This window comes from Vombatus ursinus, unplaced genomic scaffold (assembly GCF_900497805.2).
Source record: "Vombatus ursinus unplaced genomic scaffold, bare-nosed wombat genome assembly UNPS02014784.1, whole genome shotgun sequence".
Classification (NCBI taxonomy): domain Eukaryota; kingdom Metazoa; phylum Chordata; class Mammalia; order Diprotodontia; family Vombatidae; genus Vombatus; species Vombatus ursinus.
In genome coordinates, this window is record NW_020954562.1 from 30,178,014 (window position 1) to 30,200,614 (window position 22,601).

Sequence of the window (22,601 nt, forward strand, 5' to 3'; positions counted from 1 at the left end):
TAGATAACTCAAAATCTTATAAAAGTGAATGTTGAAAATTAAAAAACAAAAAAAAATTAAATTTAATTAAAAAAAAAAGAAGAAGAAGAACCAGGAGTTCATTCTGCCTCAATCAGACCATTGTCCAGTAAGTGTTGTGGTCAGATCTGGGCAGCACACTCAGGTAGGACCTTGATAAACTGGTGAAAGTCCAAAAGAAGGCAGCCAGGATTATGAAGGGTGTTGAATTCACGCCATATGAGCAGAAACCAAAGGAACCAGAACAGGGCTGTTTAGCCAAAGAAAAGAAGATTGGAAGGATGAGGAAAGTGATGGCCAAAAAGTTGAATGATTTCCTCCCACTCAACTATTAAGGGAGCAGGACTCCAATCCTGATTCTGAAATCGATGCGCTTCTTGTAGTTTTATTCATGACTTTATCTTTTAATTCTTCTTGTTTATTCAAATATTTGTCAGAAACCTAATAACCATCAAGCAAAAGCAAAAGCAAAAGAAATGGGGGCAGCTAGGTGGTGCAGTGGATAGAGCACTGGCCCTGAAGTCAGGAGGACCTGAGTTCAAATCCATCCTCAGACATATAACACACACTAGCTGTGTGACCCTGGGCAAGTCACTTAACCCCATTGCTTAGCAAAAAACAAAAAAAAAGCAAAAGAAACCTCTTTTCCACCATACTCTGTTTCCTCCACTGAGATACAGATGTCAACATGCTTGCACACGCTCCACATATCTTTCCCCTACCCCCTCACACAGGATGTTTAGACTAGACCCCAAGATTCCCAGTGCCATGTTTAGGGAGTCAGGTTTCCACAAACCTCAAGCCTAGCTAGACAAGGGCTAAGTTGGTCATCTCTACTCAGTCCAAAAGCTGTTTAAATTTAATGGGGCTGCTACTCAGCAAACCTTAGTCATTTCTGATTGAACTCTCCATAGCAGCCCTTCCAAATATCCTTTCTTCTCAAACTCCTAATTCCCCAACATCCTCTCTGCCCACAAATGACCTTTTCTTTCATTTTGTAGAGAAAGTCAAGGTACTCAGGCACCAAGGTATTTTTTAAGTACCTATTATGTGCTAGGAGCTGAAGATATGAAGACAAAAATGAACATTCCCTGACCTCAAGGAGCTTATATTCTATACAAAACTTATAAAAATTAAATACAGGATAATTCTTGAGACAGGATGGAGGTACTGGTAGTTAGGGAGTGGGAGCCAGGAAAGGTGAGACCTGATGCTTTGGTAGGGGATGCCAAGAGGCAGAGGTCAGGAGGAAGAAGTACCTACCTATCTTCTGGGGGTGGGGGAGTAGGAGAGGAGTGGTCGCCTGGGCAGACTCAGAAAGGAACAGAGAGGACAGTTTGGTCAGGATGGAGAATGCAGGGAAGTCATGTATAATATGTTATGTATAATAATGTATATGTAATGTAGAATTATATCAATAACAACACTAATATTATAACAATTAATTATATAATATAATATAGTCATACATGATATAATATATATGTAATGTAATGATTCATTAAATATTAATCAGAATATTAAAAAAAAAAGAAAAGGAGGGACAAGTGAGTAGAAAGAATTAGGGGTAATGGGCAATATGAGTCCTCCCTGGTACTCATGAGATGTTAAAGACAAAAAGGAAGGCCTCTAACACATTGGATGGCATTTCAGTGTAGGATATAAGGGACGATGTGGACAAGAATTTAGAGAGTCAATGTGGTGCAGTACTTTAAGCATTGGACAAGACCATAAATTGTTGAAAATGTGCAAATTTGCATTGGTGGAGGGAGATTCCTCTTTGGGAGTTTATTATACAAATGGATTCATGGGTTCAGTTAAAAAAAATATCTGACAATTACAGCAAAACCTTGACTTAATTTGTGGAATATATTTCTAGTGCAGCCTATTTCCTCTTTCTAATCCCTTCCCTGTTTTAAAGCAATTATTTTTCCTAGCTCACTCCTGCTCCTCCTAATTCTGGCATCTTGGATTATATGTCTCATTTCTTTCTTCTACTTTGTAATGTGATAAAAGGATGGGGTATAGCAGTATGATTTTGATGGGATTATGGGACCCCGACCCCTAAAAGGCCATGTCTCTAGAAACAACCCAATTCCTGAATTTTCCCATACATTCCAGCAGCCCATATCACTGGCCCACCCTACTAGATCACCTCATTAGCCTACTGGATCTTCCTTTCACTGTTGCACCTGGCCGATCCCAGACTACTTACCACTCCTTAATCTCACTTAGATCCTATCACAGTCTCTTTTGTATATAAAGCAACAGTCTCACCTCCATTAAGTTGCAGGTTTTGGCATTACAATAAACTTTGTCACTGGACTGGAAGATGGTGTGAGTGCCTGAATTCATTCCAGGTATATGTCACCCTGTACCCTGACATTTCAGGGTTCCAAGCAATCCCAAACTGAGTCAACTTGATTATTAAAAGCCCAATTAGAAGTGTGAAACTGCCTCAATATCTAGAGTTAGAAGACAGAAAAGAGACCAACAAGAAGTGACCTTCAGATAAAGTCTTTTGTGCTATTTTTGTTGATATGATGGAAAGATGGGCACTAGATGATAGTTAAATTAGGTAGATTTACAATTCATCGAATCACTGGACCCAATGTGTAATTAATAATTCAATGTCAGCTTCCAGGAAGGTGATGAGTTCTAAATTCACCTAGCCGAACTAATGTCAAGCCTATATCTTTCCACCTTGTCCGCAAAACTAGCATGAAACATTTGATGAGATACTTTTCTGAAAGCTGTCTATAAAGCCCCCAGTAACAGTGTCTATGGCATACCCTTGATTTAATAGTTTAATAACATTGCTTAAAAAAAAAAAAGGAAGGAAAGAAAAGAAAGAAGTAAATAAGAAAAAAGAAAGGCTTCTATTCTAGAATACCATTGGGGACTTAGAGGGAGGAAGTAAAAGTGTGATGATTTTTTTTATATGTCAAAAGTAATGATTCTATGCAAAAATGTAAAAATTTTAAAGCAACTATAATAATAATTGCTAGCATTTATTTAGTACTTCAAGGTTTGTAAAGCATTTTACAAACATTGTGTCATTTTAACCTTGCAATAAATGAGGAAGCTGAGGCACACAGAGCTAAGGAATTTGCCAAGATTATACAGTTACTAAGTGTCCCAGCCCAGATTTAAATTCAGGTCTTCCTGCCATGCCTAGAACTCTATCCATTGTACCACCCACAAACTATAGTTTGTATCAATGTTTAATTTAGAATTTCCAATAAAACTATTAATTTTAAAAATTCTTCACAATTGAAAATAAGAATTGTACAGAGCACTAATTTCAAATCTTTTAATCCTTTTGGGAAATTATTTTACTCTCTATACTAAACAATTCCTCTAAATGTGATTAAGTATTGAATAGTAGGTTAGAAACCAGTGCTTCTGAGTTTAACTGTGAACATGCTTTGACCTGTACTCATGCTTCTGAACAGTGTGCTTCATGTTTGAGTTTGAAAATATAGTACCTGGTCCAGATTCATAAGTGTGTCTCTGAAGTGTCCAGAAGTCTCTGAGTAAATGTCTTGCTGAAGGTCACTATTGTATTCTGGGGAAGAAAAAACCTGTGTTAAAAGGAATGATTTATTATAGGCCTAAACATGTGATGCTCTTGGAATCCTCTAGTGATAATTCTGTAGAAGCAGTAGCTTCAAAGCTCAGGAAAATACATCCTGGCAGTTGACATTTATGTCTTTTAATACCTTCTCCTCAGAAGTCATCATTAACGATCACAGCAAAAAAACAACCAGTTGGCCTTTCCTGCTAACTCATAAGCCTTTCACAAGCACTGATAAACACCACTGGCAGCTATTTTGTAATGGCTTATTTCAAACTTAAAAGGATCTCAGATTTTTTGAGATATAAGGAAACAGAGAAGCCATTGCCTCCCAGATGACTTCCTGCAAATACTTGGAATGCTTAGTATTGTTTTAAATTTTGTAAGTGATGGTGCCTCCTAGAAACTTCATTGGGAAAATTCTATATACATCCATATATGTATATAAATACATAACATAAACACAATAATATAATAATACAAATGTAAATATATATGTGTGTATACATATATGTGTGTACATGTATGTATATGCACATGTGTATACACATACACACATAATGACTATCTAGCCATTGTCCCTTGAATGTCTCTTGACATTCAATTTCAGATCAAGGATGATAGAGCAGTTTCCATGGCATTCAAGCTTATTAGAAAGAAAAATAATTCACATTTCTATTTGAAAATTTGCAGAAAATCTGATTTTTGGGTGAATTGGGGTGACATATAGATTATTACTGTATAAATAAAGTAGAATGATGACTTGAGGCAATTGTGCAGATACTTATTAAAGATATCAAAAGGAAAAGTATTTCATTGATGTAAATTATTTTACCGGTTGTCTATCACTGTAGAATTCACCAGGTAAATTGCTAAATTTCCCTCTATTTTGTCTATGCAGAAACCATCTCTTTTCCCTTTGGGTAGCATGTGAACACATGCTGATGAGATCATGGAATTATAGATTTAAAATAGAAGGGATCTTAGATGTTATCCAGACTATATCTCTACTTTGAAAATGACTAAAATGAGACCTAAAAGGTAAAGTGACTTGCTCATTGCCACCAGTAGTAAGTAGCAGAATTAGAATTCAAACTCAGGTTAATTATTTCCAAATCCACTGCCTCCCAAGAATAAAGTGCCTCAGGATATCAGAAACTGATAAGTTTTCTGACTTGGGAAGAATTTGCCTATTAGGCACTGCTATTCCCAGAGAATTTTTTATTTAACCTACTTCTCCATGGAACCAAGTCAGGTTTGTGTCATCACCATACATTGGTGAAATGCCACTTTCAAAGATATTTAAAGGAGCAGCATATTTCCATGAACACTTCATATACTTAGCACATAGTAGGTACTTAATACTTGTTAACAAGACTTAAATTAGAGTTTCTATTTGCTTTATTTGCAGCAAAGTCTGACATGTACATGTAATTATACACACACATATTTTTACATATATATGTATGTGTATATATATTATCTAAACATTACGCAAATAGTATGCTTCTTTCATCTGGAAAATTTCTCCATTTGTTCTTGATGCTAATATATCAATGAGGCAATTCTCTTCTGTGTCTGCTCCCTAGAAGGAAAAACAAAACAAAACAGAGAGAGACATATACTGTGGATTAATAGTTCAGAAGGTATTTAAATAAGGAGATTTTATATAGAATTGAATGACAAATATTTATCACTCCAGCAAAGATTACAAGGATTCTTCTTGACTGATGCTGGAAGAGGCCCGCTGAGATCACTGAGACACTAAGACTATAGGACATTTGCAGTATGGAAATAAAGGTATATCAATACTAGTAGCTGAATAAATTCAATTTATAGGAGTAGAATTCTGGGAACCAACTCCTAGAGAGAGACTAAAAAGCTTGTGACCCAGTGTCTGGTGACCTCCGAGATTATGTGTATTTCTCTGGCCATGTGTAGTTTCAATTCAATTTAGTTCAATTCTACAAGCATTTATTCAGTTCTGCCAACTGTCATGTGAAAGTCACTGTACTGAGTATTCAAAGCAAAAATAAATAAATAAATAGATAAATAAATCCTATAAAAATGGAATCAAAAATAAGATAAAAAATTTAGAATTGGAAGGGACTTAGAGGTCATTAGGGTCCAAATTCTTTATATTATGGGTGAGGAACTGACTCCCAGAGAGTTTAGGTAGCTTGCCTACTCCATGTCACTCAGCTAGTAAGTGTCTCAGGCAGGATTCAAACTCATCAACACTTTATCACTACAGCTGTCTTTCTCAATAAGTTTACATCCTATTCTGACTTCGATAGAGCCCAGATCATTTTATCTATGATTCAATGATTAGCATGAGAAGTCAGAAAATATATTGTTGCCCCCTTACATGAACCTATCACAATGATGAGGATGGGATCTAGATCCCCAAAATGAAAAACCCTGAACTTTCCCACGTGGTCAAATCTCTGGCGTTTGCCTGAGGCTATAATCCCATCAACTGGCATTTTGTTATTGCCTACACTCCAACAGTCCAATTCTCTATTACCCTTAACCTAGTCTTGCTCTCCATTGTCTTACCTCCCTACGGCCCCAGGCCACTTCCTACCCTTAATCCTAGCTAGGCTCCATTCTCCCTTGGCCTAGTTGTCCATGTCCCGGAGTTCTATTACCTCATAGACTACTTGGCTACTCCTAGATCCCTCCCATAGTCTTTCTATATATAAGGTCCATCTTCTCTCAGTTAAGATGCTTAGATTCTTACAATCTAGCCAATAGCTCACTAATGTTCAGACTCCTTAAGAATCTGCCCAATATGACAGATGTTCTAATAAACCTGGAAAAAGGCTTGGGTCGAATTCTTTCGGGCAGGACTCAGGTGTCATGATTTTGGGATTCCAGGACCCCTAACCTCTAGACTGCATCATTTCCATCTTTGAAATAGAAATTTCCGTGCATGAACTCCTTTTTTTTTAAAAAAATTAATCAGAACTATAAGGTGGGGAGGGGACTGGATGTCAAAAAATCAGTCCTAGCCATACTTTGTCCTACTTCATTGTGATCAATTTATGATAGTAATGGTAATGATAATGATAATAATATCAATTATGTAGTATTTTAAATTTTTCAAATTTGAAGGTTTCTCCCCAATAAAATGAATAGTTTCCTTTTGTTGTACTTACTGTATATGAATGGCTCTGTAGTAGCCCTGCCTTAGGTTTAGGAGTTTTTGATAGTATTTTGTAAGTGTGACTATGGGAGGATCTAAGGTCCTATTGTTGTGGGAAATTCCTTCCTTTCATGCAGATCGTTAAAAAAAATAAGCCCCAGGGAGTCATCTGAGGCTTTCTGCCCAGGGCCACAATTAGTAATAGAATGAGAAATAGAGATTTAAACCTAGAGCTTCTTATCTAGCAATCTAACCACCACTCATTGACTTTCTATTTTGTTTAACTTTTGAGTTTTTAAAGAAAATATCTAGTCATACTTTCTGTTCCTTGGAATCCATTCCTCAGAATCATAATCCATTAAATTGTGAGCTCCTTGAGGGCAGGGATTTTTTTTTTGCCTCTTTTATTTTTTAAATCCCCAGAGATATGTGCCATTGACTGGCACATATGGATATTTAATAAATGTTTATTGATTGATTGTAATGGTGATCAATAAAAAATTATGATTGTAAATCAATGGTAAGATTTGAATTCACTGATTAAGCTTTGATTCCGTATGTATTTTATAGGTCTTAGCCAAATCCCTAAGGTGGACATGTATTTTAATAAAATTGACATGTATTTTAATAAAACATAAAGTAGTTCCAAATGTAGAAAAGATTTTAATGATGTTTATTCTGGCCCTAAATGACAACTACCAACTGGTCTTGCCCCAGATACCCTCTGTTCATAGACTGCGATAATCTCCTCTGCCAACTAATTTTGGAAAGATTTCAGAAGTCTTACTGGAGTTTGAGTATAGGCTTTAAAAGTAAGAAGGAATACACAATCCCCAAGCAACAGCAACAACAAAAAAACATAAACAGAATCTATAATTATTTCATTTTTAAGAAACGACTTTCTTGTAAGGAAAAAAAACCCTCAATTGTTCAAAATGGAAATTCAGATACATGGGAAAGCATATTATTTCATAAAGGAGAAACTTAAGGTCTTATCAAAATAAATAGAAAACATGGCATAAACATTTCATTTCTGATACTGTTTTCTATTTGTACTTGATGTGCTAAAATGATTACCAACTTTTTAAAGAGCAGAATATTACTTCTGCCCTCCTTAATATGACAACATATATAAATCACATCGCACAATGTATTTCTCACTTCTCATTACGGTTCATTTAGAAATGGACTTTACAACAATCGAGAATCCTGTTAAATGTCAGAGAGCAAGAAAAATGCTTGTGATTACAGGCAAACAGTATCTGAGGGTAGTTCCCAGGGTCTGGGGGATTGGAGAAGTACCTTCATTGCATGCCAGAGCTCATGAGCATCATAAGATGGTGGTGGATACATCAGACCAACCATAACATCCTTAAAATGCCCTGAAAGATTCTCCTTTAAGTCTGCAATCAAATCCTGCAAAGGAAAACAAATCAGTAAATTCATATGCTATCCACATTATGGCATATCTACATCAGAGGCATCATGGTTTGAGGGGTCCAAAAAACATAGATTCAAGTACTGTCTCTGACACCATGTAACTCTAGGTATTTAATTATATATTAATTTATATAACTAATCTCTCAGAGAATCAAGCAACTAAGACTGTAAATTGCAGAAAAATTGCTGATAAACATTGATTAAGCGTGGATCTTAGGTTCATTGGCACATAGATTTAGAGCTAGAAGGGGCTTGAGATATCAATTAGCCTAACTGAGGAAATTGAGGCCCAAAGAAGTTAAAGTGACTTATATGTCCAACATAGGATTTAAAATAAGTCTTCTGTCTCTAAATACAAAGTCTTTCTACTATAGCATGATCCTTCTGTATTAAACCAAAAATTTGTGACCTTATTTCTACCTGTACAAATCATGGAATGGTGGAGAATACATATTACAGCCTGAAATAGTACCTCATCTCCAATCCTTCCCCAAGGCAGGTACTTTCCTGTTGAAAAACATGAGTGATTTGGGAACAAACTAATTAGTGGATCTTGTTAGACTGAAAACTTCAAGATTCCTGGATGGCTGAATTTTACCCCATTTCCCCATGAAAAAAATATCTTACCATATGTAGCAATATAACAACAACAACAACAACAATAATAATAAAACAGGATACCTTTATATAAATATATAAAAATATATTTATATTTATTTTATTATTTTATATATAAATATTCATATAAAATACATATTTATTTTTATATAAAATATGTACAATTTTATATAAAATACATAAAATATATAGAATAAACATTTATTTTATTATTTATATATAAATATAATATATTTATAAATAATAAAACATTGTACCTTCCTCTATCCAACCCGGTCAAATATACAACTGCCTTTGTCTCATTGTAAATATGAATAACAATTAAAAACTAAGTACACTTTAGCTGGGCTATGTTTATCCAGTATCCTTGATTGCTTGGTGGGGGCTTTAGAAAACATTATTCTTCAACAAAAATAATTTTTTCCATTGTGGTAATAATAGCCCTTAGAAAGAAGGAACTGATTCCTCTATTGCCCAAATGCTTATGTTATCTTTTGTGACTGTTTAAAAAAAAATCTTTTAGGCATTTCTGAAAATCATTGCTCATTATGATTGTAATGCATAAAAGAGCATTGAAAGTGAAGATAACTATTTTTTTCTAAAGCCAAACATGCTGGGTTTTCTTTGTTAAAACATAAGATTTTTTTTAAAAAAACCAATGTTTGCTAAATTACAAAAGTACAAAAATTGATAAGAAAGGGCATTTCATTCTCAATCTTTTAAGTTATATTAACAACAGAAATATATGTATATATTACATATAACATATATAATATAGATACATACATATAATCTTTTTGCAGCATATTTAGCTTTTATTAAGACTACTAGAAAGGTTTATAAATCAATTTCACATGGTTCAAAGACTATACAAAATGTGTAGATAATATTCTATCACTCCTTAATATATCCAACATATTAGTTCAAATTTGTCCTGATCATGTATATTAAGATATCTCAGTTACACAGAAAGGCATAAAGGTTTTAAGAAAGAAGAAAAAAAAATCATAAGTTGAATTCTCAAAGTCATATATGTGCTTTTATGTTTCATTTTAAGCAAAAAGCCATTTATCTGTTAGCTGAGCACTGTAGATATGAGGACCATATGGCTTACATTTTCCTGAACAATTGCTACTTCAAGATTTTCATCCTGTTGTCCCTATAAACCATCAAAATGTCTTTAGAATTTCATTATGTCAGCAACTAGAGATTGAAAGAATCAAGACAACAAACATTACAGTAAAACATCCATAACTCACAAAACATTAAAAAGATGGAGAAATAGGGGCTGAAGAAGTGTTGAAGTTACTGGCAAAAATTAAGAACTCTACACTTTTAAATCTTTGTGGTAGGGGCTATGTTTCATTTTTTTTCTTTGTTTCTCTAGTGAATAGCAGAGAACCTTGAATAATATTAAGCATAACAGCAGTTCTCAATAAGTGCTTCTTGAGTAAATGAAAGAATCAATGGAAGATCAAAAAAAAGTTATGCTTTCTGCCTAGTTCTGTTGGGCCAGAAATAATAAGATGAATTTAAAAGAGATGAAAAAAATCTTACCCTTACATTAAGGGGGTGGGGGCTGGGAGGTGGGAGAACCAATCAACTTCACCAATTTAGGATTGAAGAGGTGTGACTAGATGACAGTTTTTCTGAAGAAAATATTTGAAGATTTCAGTGGGCTAGAATCTGTATGTAAGTCAAAAGTGACAGCCAAGAAAGTGAATGCAAACTTAACCTACATTAAGAGAGGCATTGTGGGCAGGAGTAGGGAGGTGATAGCCATCTGTAGTCTGTCAGTCCCCACATCTACAGCATTGTGTTCAGTTCTGGGCATCACATTTTAGGAAGCTCATTGATATACTAGAGAAAATAAAGAAGAGTCCAAATATGATAGTGAAAGTCCTGTAAATCTTGCCAAATGAAGATCAATTAAAGTTAAGAGAGGTTATATGACACATAGAAGACTTGGGAATGGGGAGGTATAATGAAAAGTTGTAGAAAAGAATGAAATAAGGGAAAGAAAACCCAACTTCCTCACAATTAATACTCCTCTAAAGAGAAAAGCTCTTCTTAGTGAAGTTGTTGATTCCTCCTCACAGTATCTTAGGGCAAAAACTGGAATTTTGCTTGTCTGACATATTTCCAAGAGGATTTTTGTTCTGGTTTGGTTTGTATTCAATGGCATTTTGAGATCCTTCTCCATTATGAGATACTGTGATTACAATTTCAGAAAAGAACATGAGCTGAATGTATGACAAAAAAATGAATCCCTTATGGAGAAAGTGGGGTTTTAGCTGGTCCCTGGAGGAGGGTATGATTTGCACAATCAGAGAGTGTAGATGGTGAGGGCATTCCATACGGTAGGGATCAGCAGGACCAAATATGAAGGAAAGCATCTTTGTAGAGACAATAAGGTGACCACTCTTGATAGACAGGAGATCTTGTGTGGGAAAGGATTAGGACACAAGTTGGAGAAGTAGAGAATGAGAGCAGTTTGTAGAGTGTTTTGAATGCCAGACTGAGGAGCATAGATAATATCTTGTCGATATTGAGGAGGTCAGAAGAGATAGCACCATGAGAGTTATATGCATTGATGTTATAGTTGAAGTTATGAACATCTATAACCACTCTAAGAAGAGCAGAAAAACAGAAGAGAAGGCCCAAGTGGAGACAGGATAAGAAAACAGTGAAGGAAGGATAAAAGAAGCAGAGGCAGTCAGGTGGCATAGTGGATAGAGCAATGGACCCAGAATCAGGATGATCTGAATTCAAATTTAACCTTAGATACTTACTAGCTGTGTGACCCTGGGCAAGTCTCAGGGTTAGGGTTACCTTTTACCAATGCACCTGTGCATGTGATGAGGATGGGAGCTAAATCCCATAAAGGAAAAACCCGGGACTTTCCCACCTGGCCAAATCTCTGGTGTTTGCCTGAGGCTATAATCCCATCAACTGGCCTTTCTTTTAAGACAGTGATAAGCAAATAAGTTTGAGAACCTCTGATGTAGTGAAAGAGTTCTTGGGGTAATAGTAACAGCATCTACTTCTCAGGATTGTTGTTGTGAGGGTCAAAAGAAATAACAAATACAAAGTACTTTGCAAACCTTAAAGTATTAACATATAGCCACCTGTATTTCTGTACTTCTGAATACCAACAGTCCTCTAGACTAATATTTTTCTAATCATAAAAAGGGTTCCTTGTAAACCAGCTTTACTAATCTTTCCAGTTTATTCCTTTAATCCAATCCAATAAACATTTATTAAGTGCCTACTATGTGACAGGCACTGTGCTAAGCTCTGGGAATACAATTAATAAAAAGAAAGACAATCCCTGTCCTCAAAGAGCTTATAATATATTGAGGGATACAACATACAGAAGGAGATAGGATTGGGACTCTAGATGGTGTCTTCTGTGGTGGGCATCTTGTTCCATGTGGAGCTGAAACTAGGCAGAGAAACAGATGCAAAGTGGAATGAACTGCAAGTCTAGTCTCTGTATAAAGACACTGGGAGGAATTTGGAACTCAGCCATCCAGCCTTTCAAACAGAGCAGAGGTTGAGGGAGATGGTGCCAATCAAGACTTGATTCAAAGCTTCCCCTGGAAGATCTTTTTGGGCAGAGAATTTACATCTTCCCTTGTCTCCCATTTCTTTCCCTTCCCACAGTCAACTCACTATACGTAACAGATGCATAATAAATGTTTCTACATTAAATTGAACAGAATGTAAATACCTTTTCTCTTCTGATCAATTCCTAATGGATCTCTTACTTATTTCTTAATCTCCATTTACAAAGAAACACTTAAAACAAGTTACACCTGAGTTCCCATGGCAGTAATTTCTGGCTTTGACCACAGAAGGTGCTAAATGACCAGCTCTGGGTCATGGGGAGCACTGGGACAAGGCAAGTGAGCAGGTAAATCAGAATATTTACTAATAATCACTTAGTAACCGGTAGACTTCTAACATTTTTTTTTTTAATCTGGATTCTTAAGGTAGCTATTTTTTTCCTTACAGAATTCTTTATAATACATTTATGGAAACAGTTTATAAAAAGTGGTTTCCTCACTTTAGGGAGAAACAATTTTATTAGAGAAGAAATGGAATATAAAGGAAAGATGATAAACTTTTAGTCAGGAAACATGGGTTCAAATCCCACCACTGACACTTGCTAACTAGATACAACCTCTCTTAGTCTCTGCTTATCTGTAAAATGGATGTAACAACTTGTTCTACCTTCTTCGCAGGGTGACTGTGAAGACAGGGGATAGGGAATGGCTTTGTGATTTCATTAATATAAGGAATTTCCAGGTGAGGAAATTCCTTCTCACAATGTTGGTAGGCATCTTTTCTTCAATTTATAGTCTTATAGAGTTGCCTAGAACACTGACAGGTTAAGGTAAGTTTCCGAAGTTGCAAAGTCATTGTGTGTCAGAGGTGGGACCTAGGTCTTTCTCTTCTGAGGTCAACTCTATCCACTCCAATGCTTCTCAAAATGTGGTCTGGAGATCTCTGGGGTCCCTGAGACCCTTTCAGGAGTATATGATGTTGAGACTATTTTTATACTAATGCTAAGACATTTTGAATTTTAATACAATAAATATCTATAGCTATAACCCACATAAGCAAAAAACTCTTGAGTCCTCAATAATTTTTAAGAGTATAAGGGGGTCCTGAGACCAAAAAGTTTAAGAACTGCTGTAATATACCATGCTGCCTTTATTTCTTGTGAAGTATATCACTATGAAAAACCTTATGGTACAACAGAAATATGAATTATTGCTATTATTCTTAGGTTTTTCTGAAGTGTGAAGGAACCATCTCTATCAGCTGATCATTTTACCTTTGATCTCATAATATATTTGGTATCTTTGATCATGCTACTAACATTTGTCTTTTGGATGAGACCTGTGAATTTTATTGGTCTAGTCAGTCAACAAACATTTATTAAACCTCTACTATTTACTAGGTACAGTGTTAATTGCTAAGACTATAAAGAAAGGCAAAAAATAATTTAAAGTAATCTAATCTAATAGGCAAACAACTATGCACAAGTAAGGCATATACAAGATAAAAACAAAATAATCAACAGAAGGAAGGGTCTAAAATTAAGTGGGATTGGGCAAGGCTTCCCATAGGAGGTAGGATTTTAGTTGGGATTTGAAAGCCGTCAAAGAAGCTAGGAGGTAGAGATAAGAGAACTCATGCTAAGAAAACTCCCTTTACCAATTCAGATCAGTCCATGTTCTCCAAGTTTTAGAGAGCTGCTTAGAACATTGAGAGATCCAGTGATTTGCCCAAGGTCATACAGCCACTATATGTCAGAGGAGGGGTTTGAACCTAGGTCTTCTTGATTCCAAGACTGACTGTTTACCATGCCATAATGCCTCTCTTCCTATTAACATAGGTAGCACTTAATTACAAGTCATGTTTTATGAAACAAATTAAATTTTGTTCACAAAATGGCTCTCAGGGAAGCTCTATCTTAAGTATAACTTGTATACAAATAAATAAATACAGAGGATACGTAAGGAAATATGAAGTAACAACCAGGGAGATTAAGAAAAGTTTCATATAAGGGATGTTACCTGAACTATACTTGGAAGAAAATCAGAGATTCTATAATTTTGAAGCAAGGTAGGAAGGTTATTTCAGATGCCAATGAGAAATTTGCCAGGGCAGATAGTTGGATTAGGTTATGTAACTTCTTTTAGGGGCTCAGGTTCCAGGCACAGGATGCTGGGGTTGAGTTGTAGGGAAGAATGTTGAATTGGGTATAGTAGCTGTGTTGGAGATAAATCCCCTTTTAGGGGGGGAGGAAGGGAGAGGAAGGAAGTGACCCATTTTCTCATCCCTCCACTCCTTTAAGGGTTAATCACACAATCTTTGGGTCTAAGTACTCACTTTGGAGACCACTGTATTAGAGGACCCACATCTCTCCTACAATCTCCCAAATCCTTCAGAACTTTTTCTAAGACAGGAAGTAATTCACATCTCCTAGTCTTATTCAATAACATCAGGGATGCTCCCTAACCGAGGCATAGGGCAGGCTTTGTCCCAGGAGAACCATTTGAGTTATTTCTAAAGATTTGCTTACTGGTACTTGACTGGATCCTATTTCCACTCTCTGCCTATTCTTTACTGACCACATTTTGTCTCAGAATGCTTTCTTGCTTGTCTTGGGACTCTGGACCTAAACTTGTCTATTTTCTCCAATTTGGTCTATTGACCTTGATTTTGACCTTAGCTTTGCCTTTAAAATTCACAGTAAATTTAACTCATATAAGCTAGCATATCTCCCTGGCCATGATTCCTACCTTTCATGCTACTCTAGTCATTCTCTCTGATAGCATGGTCCAGCTCTCTGTCCTGACCTCTCATAGTCCCAGAATCAGCCCTTACTCAGGGCTGAAAGTTTAGTAGCTCACATGGTGTGCTTCAGAAGTAGCTCCTTAAGTACAATTCGTATTATGAGCTTGATTGTGAATTAGGGAAAGTTTCATTTCTAAGAGAGATAGTAGCAAATGGAGATAAACTTATAAAGTCATCAACAGCTCAGTTTCAATAAAAGCCTGATTCCCTGAAGAAAAAAAATAATTGAAGATATCCACAGGATACTGCATATAATTAACATGGTAGATAGAATAGCAACAGGAAGAAAGCCTTAGAAATTTTGTAAAAAAAGGAATTTTATGGTCAAGAAACAATTAGTAATGTTCACTGAATGCACATTAGCTACTTCTGACAACCACTAAATCACAAATAGAAAAGAAATTAATTCATTAAGACATTTCACCTGACACCATGCCAGGGGGAAAAAGGATTAATAGTTGGAATGATGACTAATTAAAAATTACCCCCTGCTTTCTGAAACAGGATTAATGGAGAGAAGTATTGAGAAACAAGAAACTAAATTGTCATTATTAATTGTATTTTTTTCCTAATTGTATCATGATATAATTGAAAGAGGGCATTTTAGACTTCATGTATATCTACCAACTTACTAGGAATTTACTTGAGTCCTTCTTTTTCTCAGAATCTTTATTTTTTTCTTCCTACTACCATATCCAATTTGATATTCCTACAAAAGCCAGGCTAAGCATGTTTCTGAGTTAAAATTTATTTTAATTTTCTTTTATATTTATACTACTACATTGTACTTTGCCCAGTGCAGGATTAAAGGTTTTATATGGTAGCCTTAAGTATTGACTAATAATAAGAATCACAAAAGATTTCACCTCATAATCTATATACATTATTCTGTTCTGGGATTTGATTAAGCTGTCGGAGGTGCTGGTCTTTTTGATCCTTAAATAAATCTGAAATGAAATACCGCTATAATTTGGAGTTGTTCCTGAAACAGTTAACAAATAAGCTATATGTGTTATAAATTAAAAGTGGATTGATGCCAGTGCCTTAGAGTTGCTGTAATTTGTGTTGCAATGATTTTAGAATGACTGTGTATATGGGGAGGCTTACAGCAACCAAGGACTATCTTATGGAAGTCCATATTTTCTTTCACCTGGTCCTTGTGTTTTTCTTTCCACTAACATTACATCTTTTCTGATTGTGAGGATGGGTTAATTTGCAAAATCTGGACAAGAGCATGCCATATACATTCACTCTCAAGCTGTCCTGATAAGCGATTTAATTTTTTTCTCCATCTTGGGACTTCAGTATTGCCTGTACTAAAGTAGATTTTTTTTTTTTTTGCATACTGATTACTTTGATATCAGTTGACTTGCTTCTTGGTGTTTCTAAGCTAATGTTTATTCAGTTTTTAAACCAACAAAATAGGCGACCCAATGCTCTAAACAGAATCTTGATGTTCACCTGCATGATTGATGCTGAGCACTGAATTTTTGCCACATTAAGGTAACTCACCACTACTGTTTCACCTAAGAAGCTTGAGGTATTTGGTGAACTTAGGAGGTTATTAAAATACACTTTTTTTTACTAGTACTATAAATCACTTATTAGCCATGTGATCTTGGGCAAGTCACTTAATCTCTGTCTGCCTCAGTTTCCCCAAGTATAAAATGGGGATAATAATAGCACCTACCTCACAGGGTTGCTGAGTGGATCAAATGAGATAAAGTGCTTAGCATGGTACCTGGCACATAGTAGGTGATTAGTAATTGTTTATTCCATTTTCCCTAGTTTTGGAATTTTGCTTATTGATTTTGTTTTCTTTTTACCTTATTGGTTAAGTAGTTCATTAAAAATCCATCCCCTTCTCCTACTCTCCAAATTATTTTGTTTCCTAGCTTTTTTTTCTGCACACTTTCTTAAAAAGGATTTATTTATCTTGTTATCTTCATTAATTCTTTTCCAATCCTGTCTCTTCTTTTCAGAAATTTTATTCTTTAATTTTTATTCTTTCATTCATGGTATGTATGCTTATTTATTCTTTCTTTATTTTCATGGTAGTCTTCATAGAATACAAACTTTCAAAATACCATGTTTGAGTTCCCTCTTTTAACCAAATTGTATTGTTATTGCCTACCCCTCTCATCTAAAAGTCCTCTACCTTTTGTGCATAATTCCTATTTTTCTTTTGAGAGGTATTGTGACTTGGATAAAATGGCTAGTCTTCCTCTTGTTGGTTATATTAGCCAGAAGTAATCATTGTTTGTTATTTTTTATTTGAATGGAACCAATAGGTTGGAGACATTATTACTCACAGTGTAGAATATAACATCTCAGATTACAGGTTTATGGAGTTTGTAATGAAATCCTGAAAAAGAGCATGCCTAGTGACCAAATTAGATTTACCATTTATAATGGTCTCAGACAATATCGGAGAAACAGTATGGAAAGAGTGAAAAGAGCCTTGGCCTTGGAGCCAGGAAGATCAGGGTTTAAATCTCACTATGGTTGCTGGCTATATGACTGTTGGTATTTGATATATTCCTAATAACCCAGACAATTCTATGAGAATGAATAAGTGGATGAATAAAGCATTTATTAAGCACTTAGTATGTGCAAAACACTGTGCTGAAGGCTAGACGTTCAAATAAGGACTAAAACAAAAACACTTCCTGCCTACAAAGAGCTAATGAGGAAGATTGGTTATAAATTATATAAGCAAAATCTAGGTCTGATGTGAGGGGAAAACATTCTAACAGTTACAGCTGTCTAATAGTATGATGGGATGCTTCAAGAGTTGGGGTTCCCCTTCCTTGAAAATCTTCAACCAAAAAATGGATGGCCATTTGTTAGAGAGTGTACCATATTTTTTAATTTTTGTTTTTGTTTTTTTTTTTTGGTTGTTGTTCAACTATGGGTTGGACTAGATGGTCTCTTTCTGTTTAAACTTAGAGATTCTATGATTCTGAATATTTGTTCTATTAGGAGAAAGATTGTTTTGAAGAGACTATGAGATTCACAAGCCAGCAGAATAAAGCCCAGGAGCTATTAAAGCAATTTGCATCACTTGACTTCAGGTAATCTTGATTAACTTCTGCCAGAAGATAATGAAATCTAGGAGTTAAATCATTTCCAAAAGGCTTCACATGAGAAGATTCCTCAGTATATTGCGGTATTTACTATCAGTCTCATAAATAACCATGAATTCAAGTACAAGGCCATGGAAATTGACTATGGTTCTGATTTATTAATAATTGATGAAGATATCTTCCACAACATATCTTTATTTCAGAAGGGGACACAAAGAAGGCAATTTTCTTACCACATTTTTGAATATGCACATAAAATTTTGTTTATAATAGGAATTCATAGGTTTCATATAAAATCCTTTTTTATTCTTTAAAAATTTTTTTTTAAATTTTTTTGGTGAAGTCACTTGCCCAGGGTCACACAGCTAGTGAGTATCATGCATCTGAGGCTGGATTTGAACTCAGGTCCTCCTGACTCTAGGGCCTGTGCTCTCCCCACTGCACCATCTAGCTGTCCCTCTTTTTTATTCTTTGTATATTGAATTTTTGTTGAGAGTTATTCAGTTTATAAAATAAAAGAATATTAAAAAATTATATCTGCACCTGAACCTTTGGCAATTTTTTTTGAGAGTGCAAAGGATTATTTTTTTTAAAAAACTTATTCTAAATGTAACCATAAACAAAGCAGACTGAAAATACACAGAATAAAACAAAATCTTGCAATAAACTTCATTATTAATTATTCTAAAATGACATGCAAAGTAATATTAACAAATTTGTTCTATTTATTTCCATCCCCCCCTTTTTTGTTTCTGGATAATTTTCTTTTGTTGTTAGGATTATATTGTTTACATAGTTGTAATCTATATATTGTTCTGATTATTTGACATCATTTCATGTCTTCCTAAATTTCTTCACATTCTTCCTATTTCTTTTTTTTATTGATTTAAAAAGACATATTTATTTATTTTTGGTTTTCAACATTAACCTTCATAAGATTTTGAGTTTCAAATTGTCTCCTCATCTTTCCTCTCTCCAACCCCAAGATGTTGTGCTATTTGATATAGGCTCTACATATGCATTCATATTGAAGCTATTTTGACATTGGTCATGTTGGAAAGAAGAAATAAAACCAATGGGAGAAATCATGAGAATGAAGAAATAAATGAGAGAGAGAGAGAATAATATGCTTTGATCTTTATTCAGACTCCATAGTTCTTTTTCTGGATGTGGACAGCATTTTCTATCATGAGTCCATTGGAGTTGTCTTGGATCTTTGCATTGCTAAGAAGAGATGAGTCTATCAAAGTTAGTCATCATACATTGTGGTTGTTACTACGTACAATGTTCTCTGGGTTCTGTGCACTTCACTCTGTATCAGTTCATATAAGTCTTTCCAGGTTTTTCTGATGTATGCCTGCTTATCATTTCTTATAGTGCAATAGTAGTCTATTATATTTATATACCACAACCTGTTCAGCCATTCCTCAACAGATGGGCATCCCCTCAATTTCCAATTTTTGACTACCACAAAAAGAGCTGCTATAAATGGTTTTGTACATGTGTGTCCTTGTCCCATTTGTATGATCTCTTTGGGATACAGACCTAGAAGTGTTATTGCTGGGTCAAAGGGTATGCAGTATTATAGCCCTTTGGATATGGTTCCAAATTGTTCTCCAGAATGGTGAGGTCAGTTCACAACTCCACCAATGATGCATTCGTGTTCCAATTTTCCCACATCTTCTCCAGCACTTATCATTTTCCTCTTTTGTCATGTTAGCTAATCTGATAGGTGTGTCGTGGTACCTGAGTTGTTTTGATTTGTGTTTCTCTAATGACTAGTGCTTTAGAGCAAATTTTCATATGACTATAGATAATTTTAATTTCTTCCTCTGAAAATTTCCTGTTCATATCCTTTGACCATTTATCAGTTGGAGAATGGCTTCTATTCTTATAAATTTGACTAATTTCTCTATATTTGATAAAGAGGCCTTTATCAGAGACACTGGCTGTAAAAATTCTTTCCCAGTTTTCTGCTTCCCTCCTAATCTTGGTTGCATTGGCTTTATTTGTGCAAAAAGTTTTCAATTTAATGTAATCAAAATTATACATTTGCATCTCATAATGTTCTCTATCTTTTGTTTGGTCATAAATTCTTCAATTCTCCATAAATCTGACAGGTAAACTATTCCTTGTTCTCCCAGTTTGCTTATGGTATCAGCCTTTATATCTAAATCATGTACCCATTTTGACTTTATCTCACTACACAGTGTAAGATGTTAGTCTACGCCTAGTTTCTGCCATACTATTTTCCAGTTTCTCCAGCAATTTTTGTCAAATCCCAGAAGCTGGAGTGTTTGGGTTTATCAAACAGTAGATTACTGTAGTTATTGATTACTGTGTCTTGTGGATCAAACTTATTCTGCTGATCTACCACTCTATTTCTTAGCCAACACCAAGTAGTTTTGATGATTGCTGCTTTATAATACAATTTAAGAATTGGTATGGCTAGGTCATCTTCCCTAGCATTTCTTTTCATTAGTTTCCCTTGATATTCTGGACCTTTCATTCTTCCAGATGAATTTTGTTATTATTTTTCTAGAGATATGAAATAATTTTTGGTTGTTTGGTATGGCACTGATTAAGTAAATTAATTTAGGTAGAATTGTTATTTTTATTATATTAGCTTGGCCTACATAAGAGCAACTGATGTTTTTCCAATTATTTAGATCTAACTTTATTTGTGTGAAAAGTATTTTGTAAATATGAACATATAATTCTTGGGTTTGTTTTGGCAGGTAGACTTCCAAATATTTTATAATGTCTACAGTAACTTTAAATTGGATTTCTCTCTCTATCTCTTGCTGTAGGGTTTTGTTAGTAATATATAGAAATGCTGATGATTTATGTAGGTTTTTTTTAAATCTTGCAACTTTGCTGAAGTTGTTTATTACTTCAAGTAGTTTTTGATTTGATTCTCTAGGATTCTCTAAGTATATCATCATATCATCTGCAAAGAGTGATAGTTTTGTTTCTTCTTTGCCTATTTTAATTACTTCAATTTCTTTTTCTTCTCTTATTGCTAACTAACATTTCTAGTACCATATTGAATAACAGTGGTGATAATGGAAATCCTTATTTCATCCTTGATATTGTTGGAAATGCTTCTAGCTTGTCCCCATTATATATAATGCTTGCTGATGGTTTTAGGTAGATACTACTTATAATTTTAAGGAAGACTCCATTTATTCCTATGCTCTCTAGTGTTTTTAATAGGAATGGGTGTTGTATTTTGTCAAAAGTTTTTTATGCATCTATTGAGATAATCATATGGCTTCTGTAAGTTTTGTTGTTGATATGGTCAATTATTCTCATGATAAGTTGCTATAATCTTTTTGCTAGTATTTTAGTTAAAAATTTTACATCTATATTCATTAGGGAAATTGGTCTATAACTTTCTTTTTCTGTTTTGACTCTTCCCAGTTTAGATATTAGTACCATATTTGTATCATAAAAAGAATTTGGTAGTTTTCCTTCTTTGCTTATTTTCCCAAATAGTCTATATAGTATTGGAATTAATTGTTCTTTAAATGTTTGATAGAATTCATGTGTAAATCAATCTGGCCTTGGAGATTTTTTCCTTGGGAGTTCACTGATGAATTGTTTAATTTCTTTTTCTGATATGGGATTATTTAAGTATTTTACTTCCTCTTCTGTTAATCTGGTTAAATTATATTTTTGCAAATATTCATACATTTCACTAAGATTGTCAAATTTATTGGCATACAATTGGGCAAAAATGTTTCCTAATTATTGTTTTAATTTCCTCTTCATTGATGGCAAATTCATCTTTTTCATTTTTGATACTGGTAATTTGGTTTTCTTCTTTCTTTTTAATCAAATTAATGAAAGATTTATCTATTTTATTGTTTTTTCATAAAACCAACTCTTAGTTTTATTTATTTAATAGTTTTCTTAATTTCAATTTTATTAATCTCCCATTTGGTTTTCAGTATTTCTAATTTGGTATTTAATTGGGGATTTTTCATTTCTTCTTTTTCTAGTTTTTTTAGTTGCATGCCCAATTCATTGATCTCCTCTTTCTCTATTTTATTCATATAAGCATTTGGAGATATAAAACTTCCCGTAAGAACTGCTTTTGCTGCATCCCATAAGTTTTGGTATGTTGTCTCATTATTGTCATTTTCTTAAATGAAGTTATTGATTGTTTCTATGATTTTTTGTTTGACCAATTTATTCTTTAGGATTAGATTATTTAGTTTCCAATTCATTTTTAGTCTATCTTTCCATGGCCATTTATTACATATAATTTTTATTGCATCATGATCTGAAAAGATTGCATTTAATATTTCTGTCTTTCTGCATTGGATTGTGAAGTTTT

At 34.4% G+C, this 22,601-nt stretch overlaps 1 protein-coding gene across 1 annotated transcript in view; it reads right to left on the minus strand.

Annotated features, from left to right (window-relative positions):
- ANXA10 (annexin A10) overlaps positions 1–22,601 on the minus strand; it is an 84,835-nt gene that overhangs the window by 31,005 nt on the left and 31,229 nt on the right. The window contains exons 4-6 of the mRNA XM_027867012.1: positions 8,046–8,159; positions 5,090–5,180; positions 3,507–3,586 (exon numbers count right to left, since the gene is read on the minus strand). Coding sequence (XP_027722813.1) covers positions 3,507–3,586; positions 5,090–5,180; positions 8,046–8,159 — 285 coding nt within the window. The remainder of the gene's footprint in view (positions 1–3,506; positions 3,587–5,089; positions 5,181–8,045; positions 8,160–22,601) is intronic.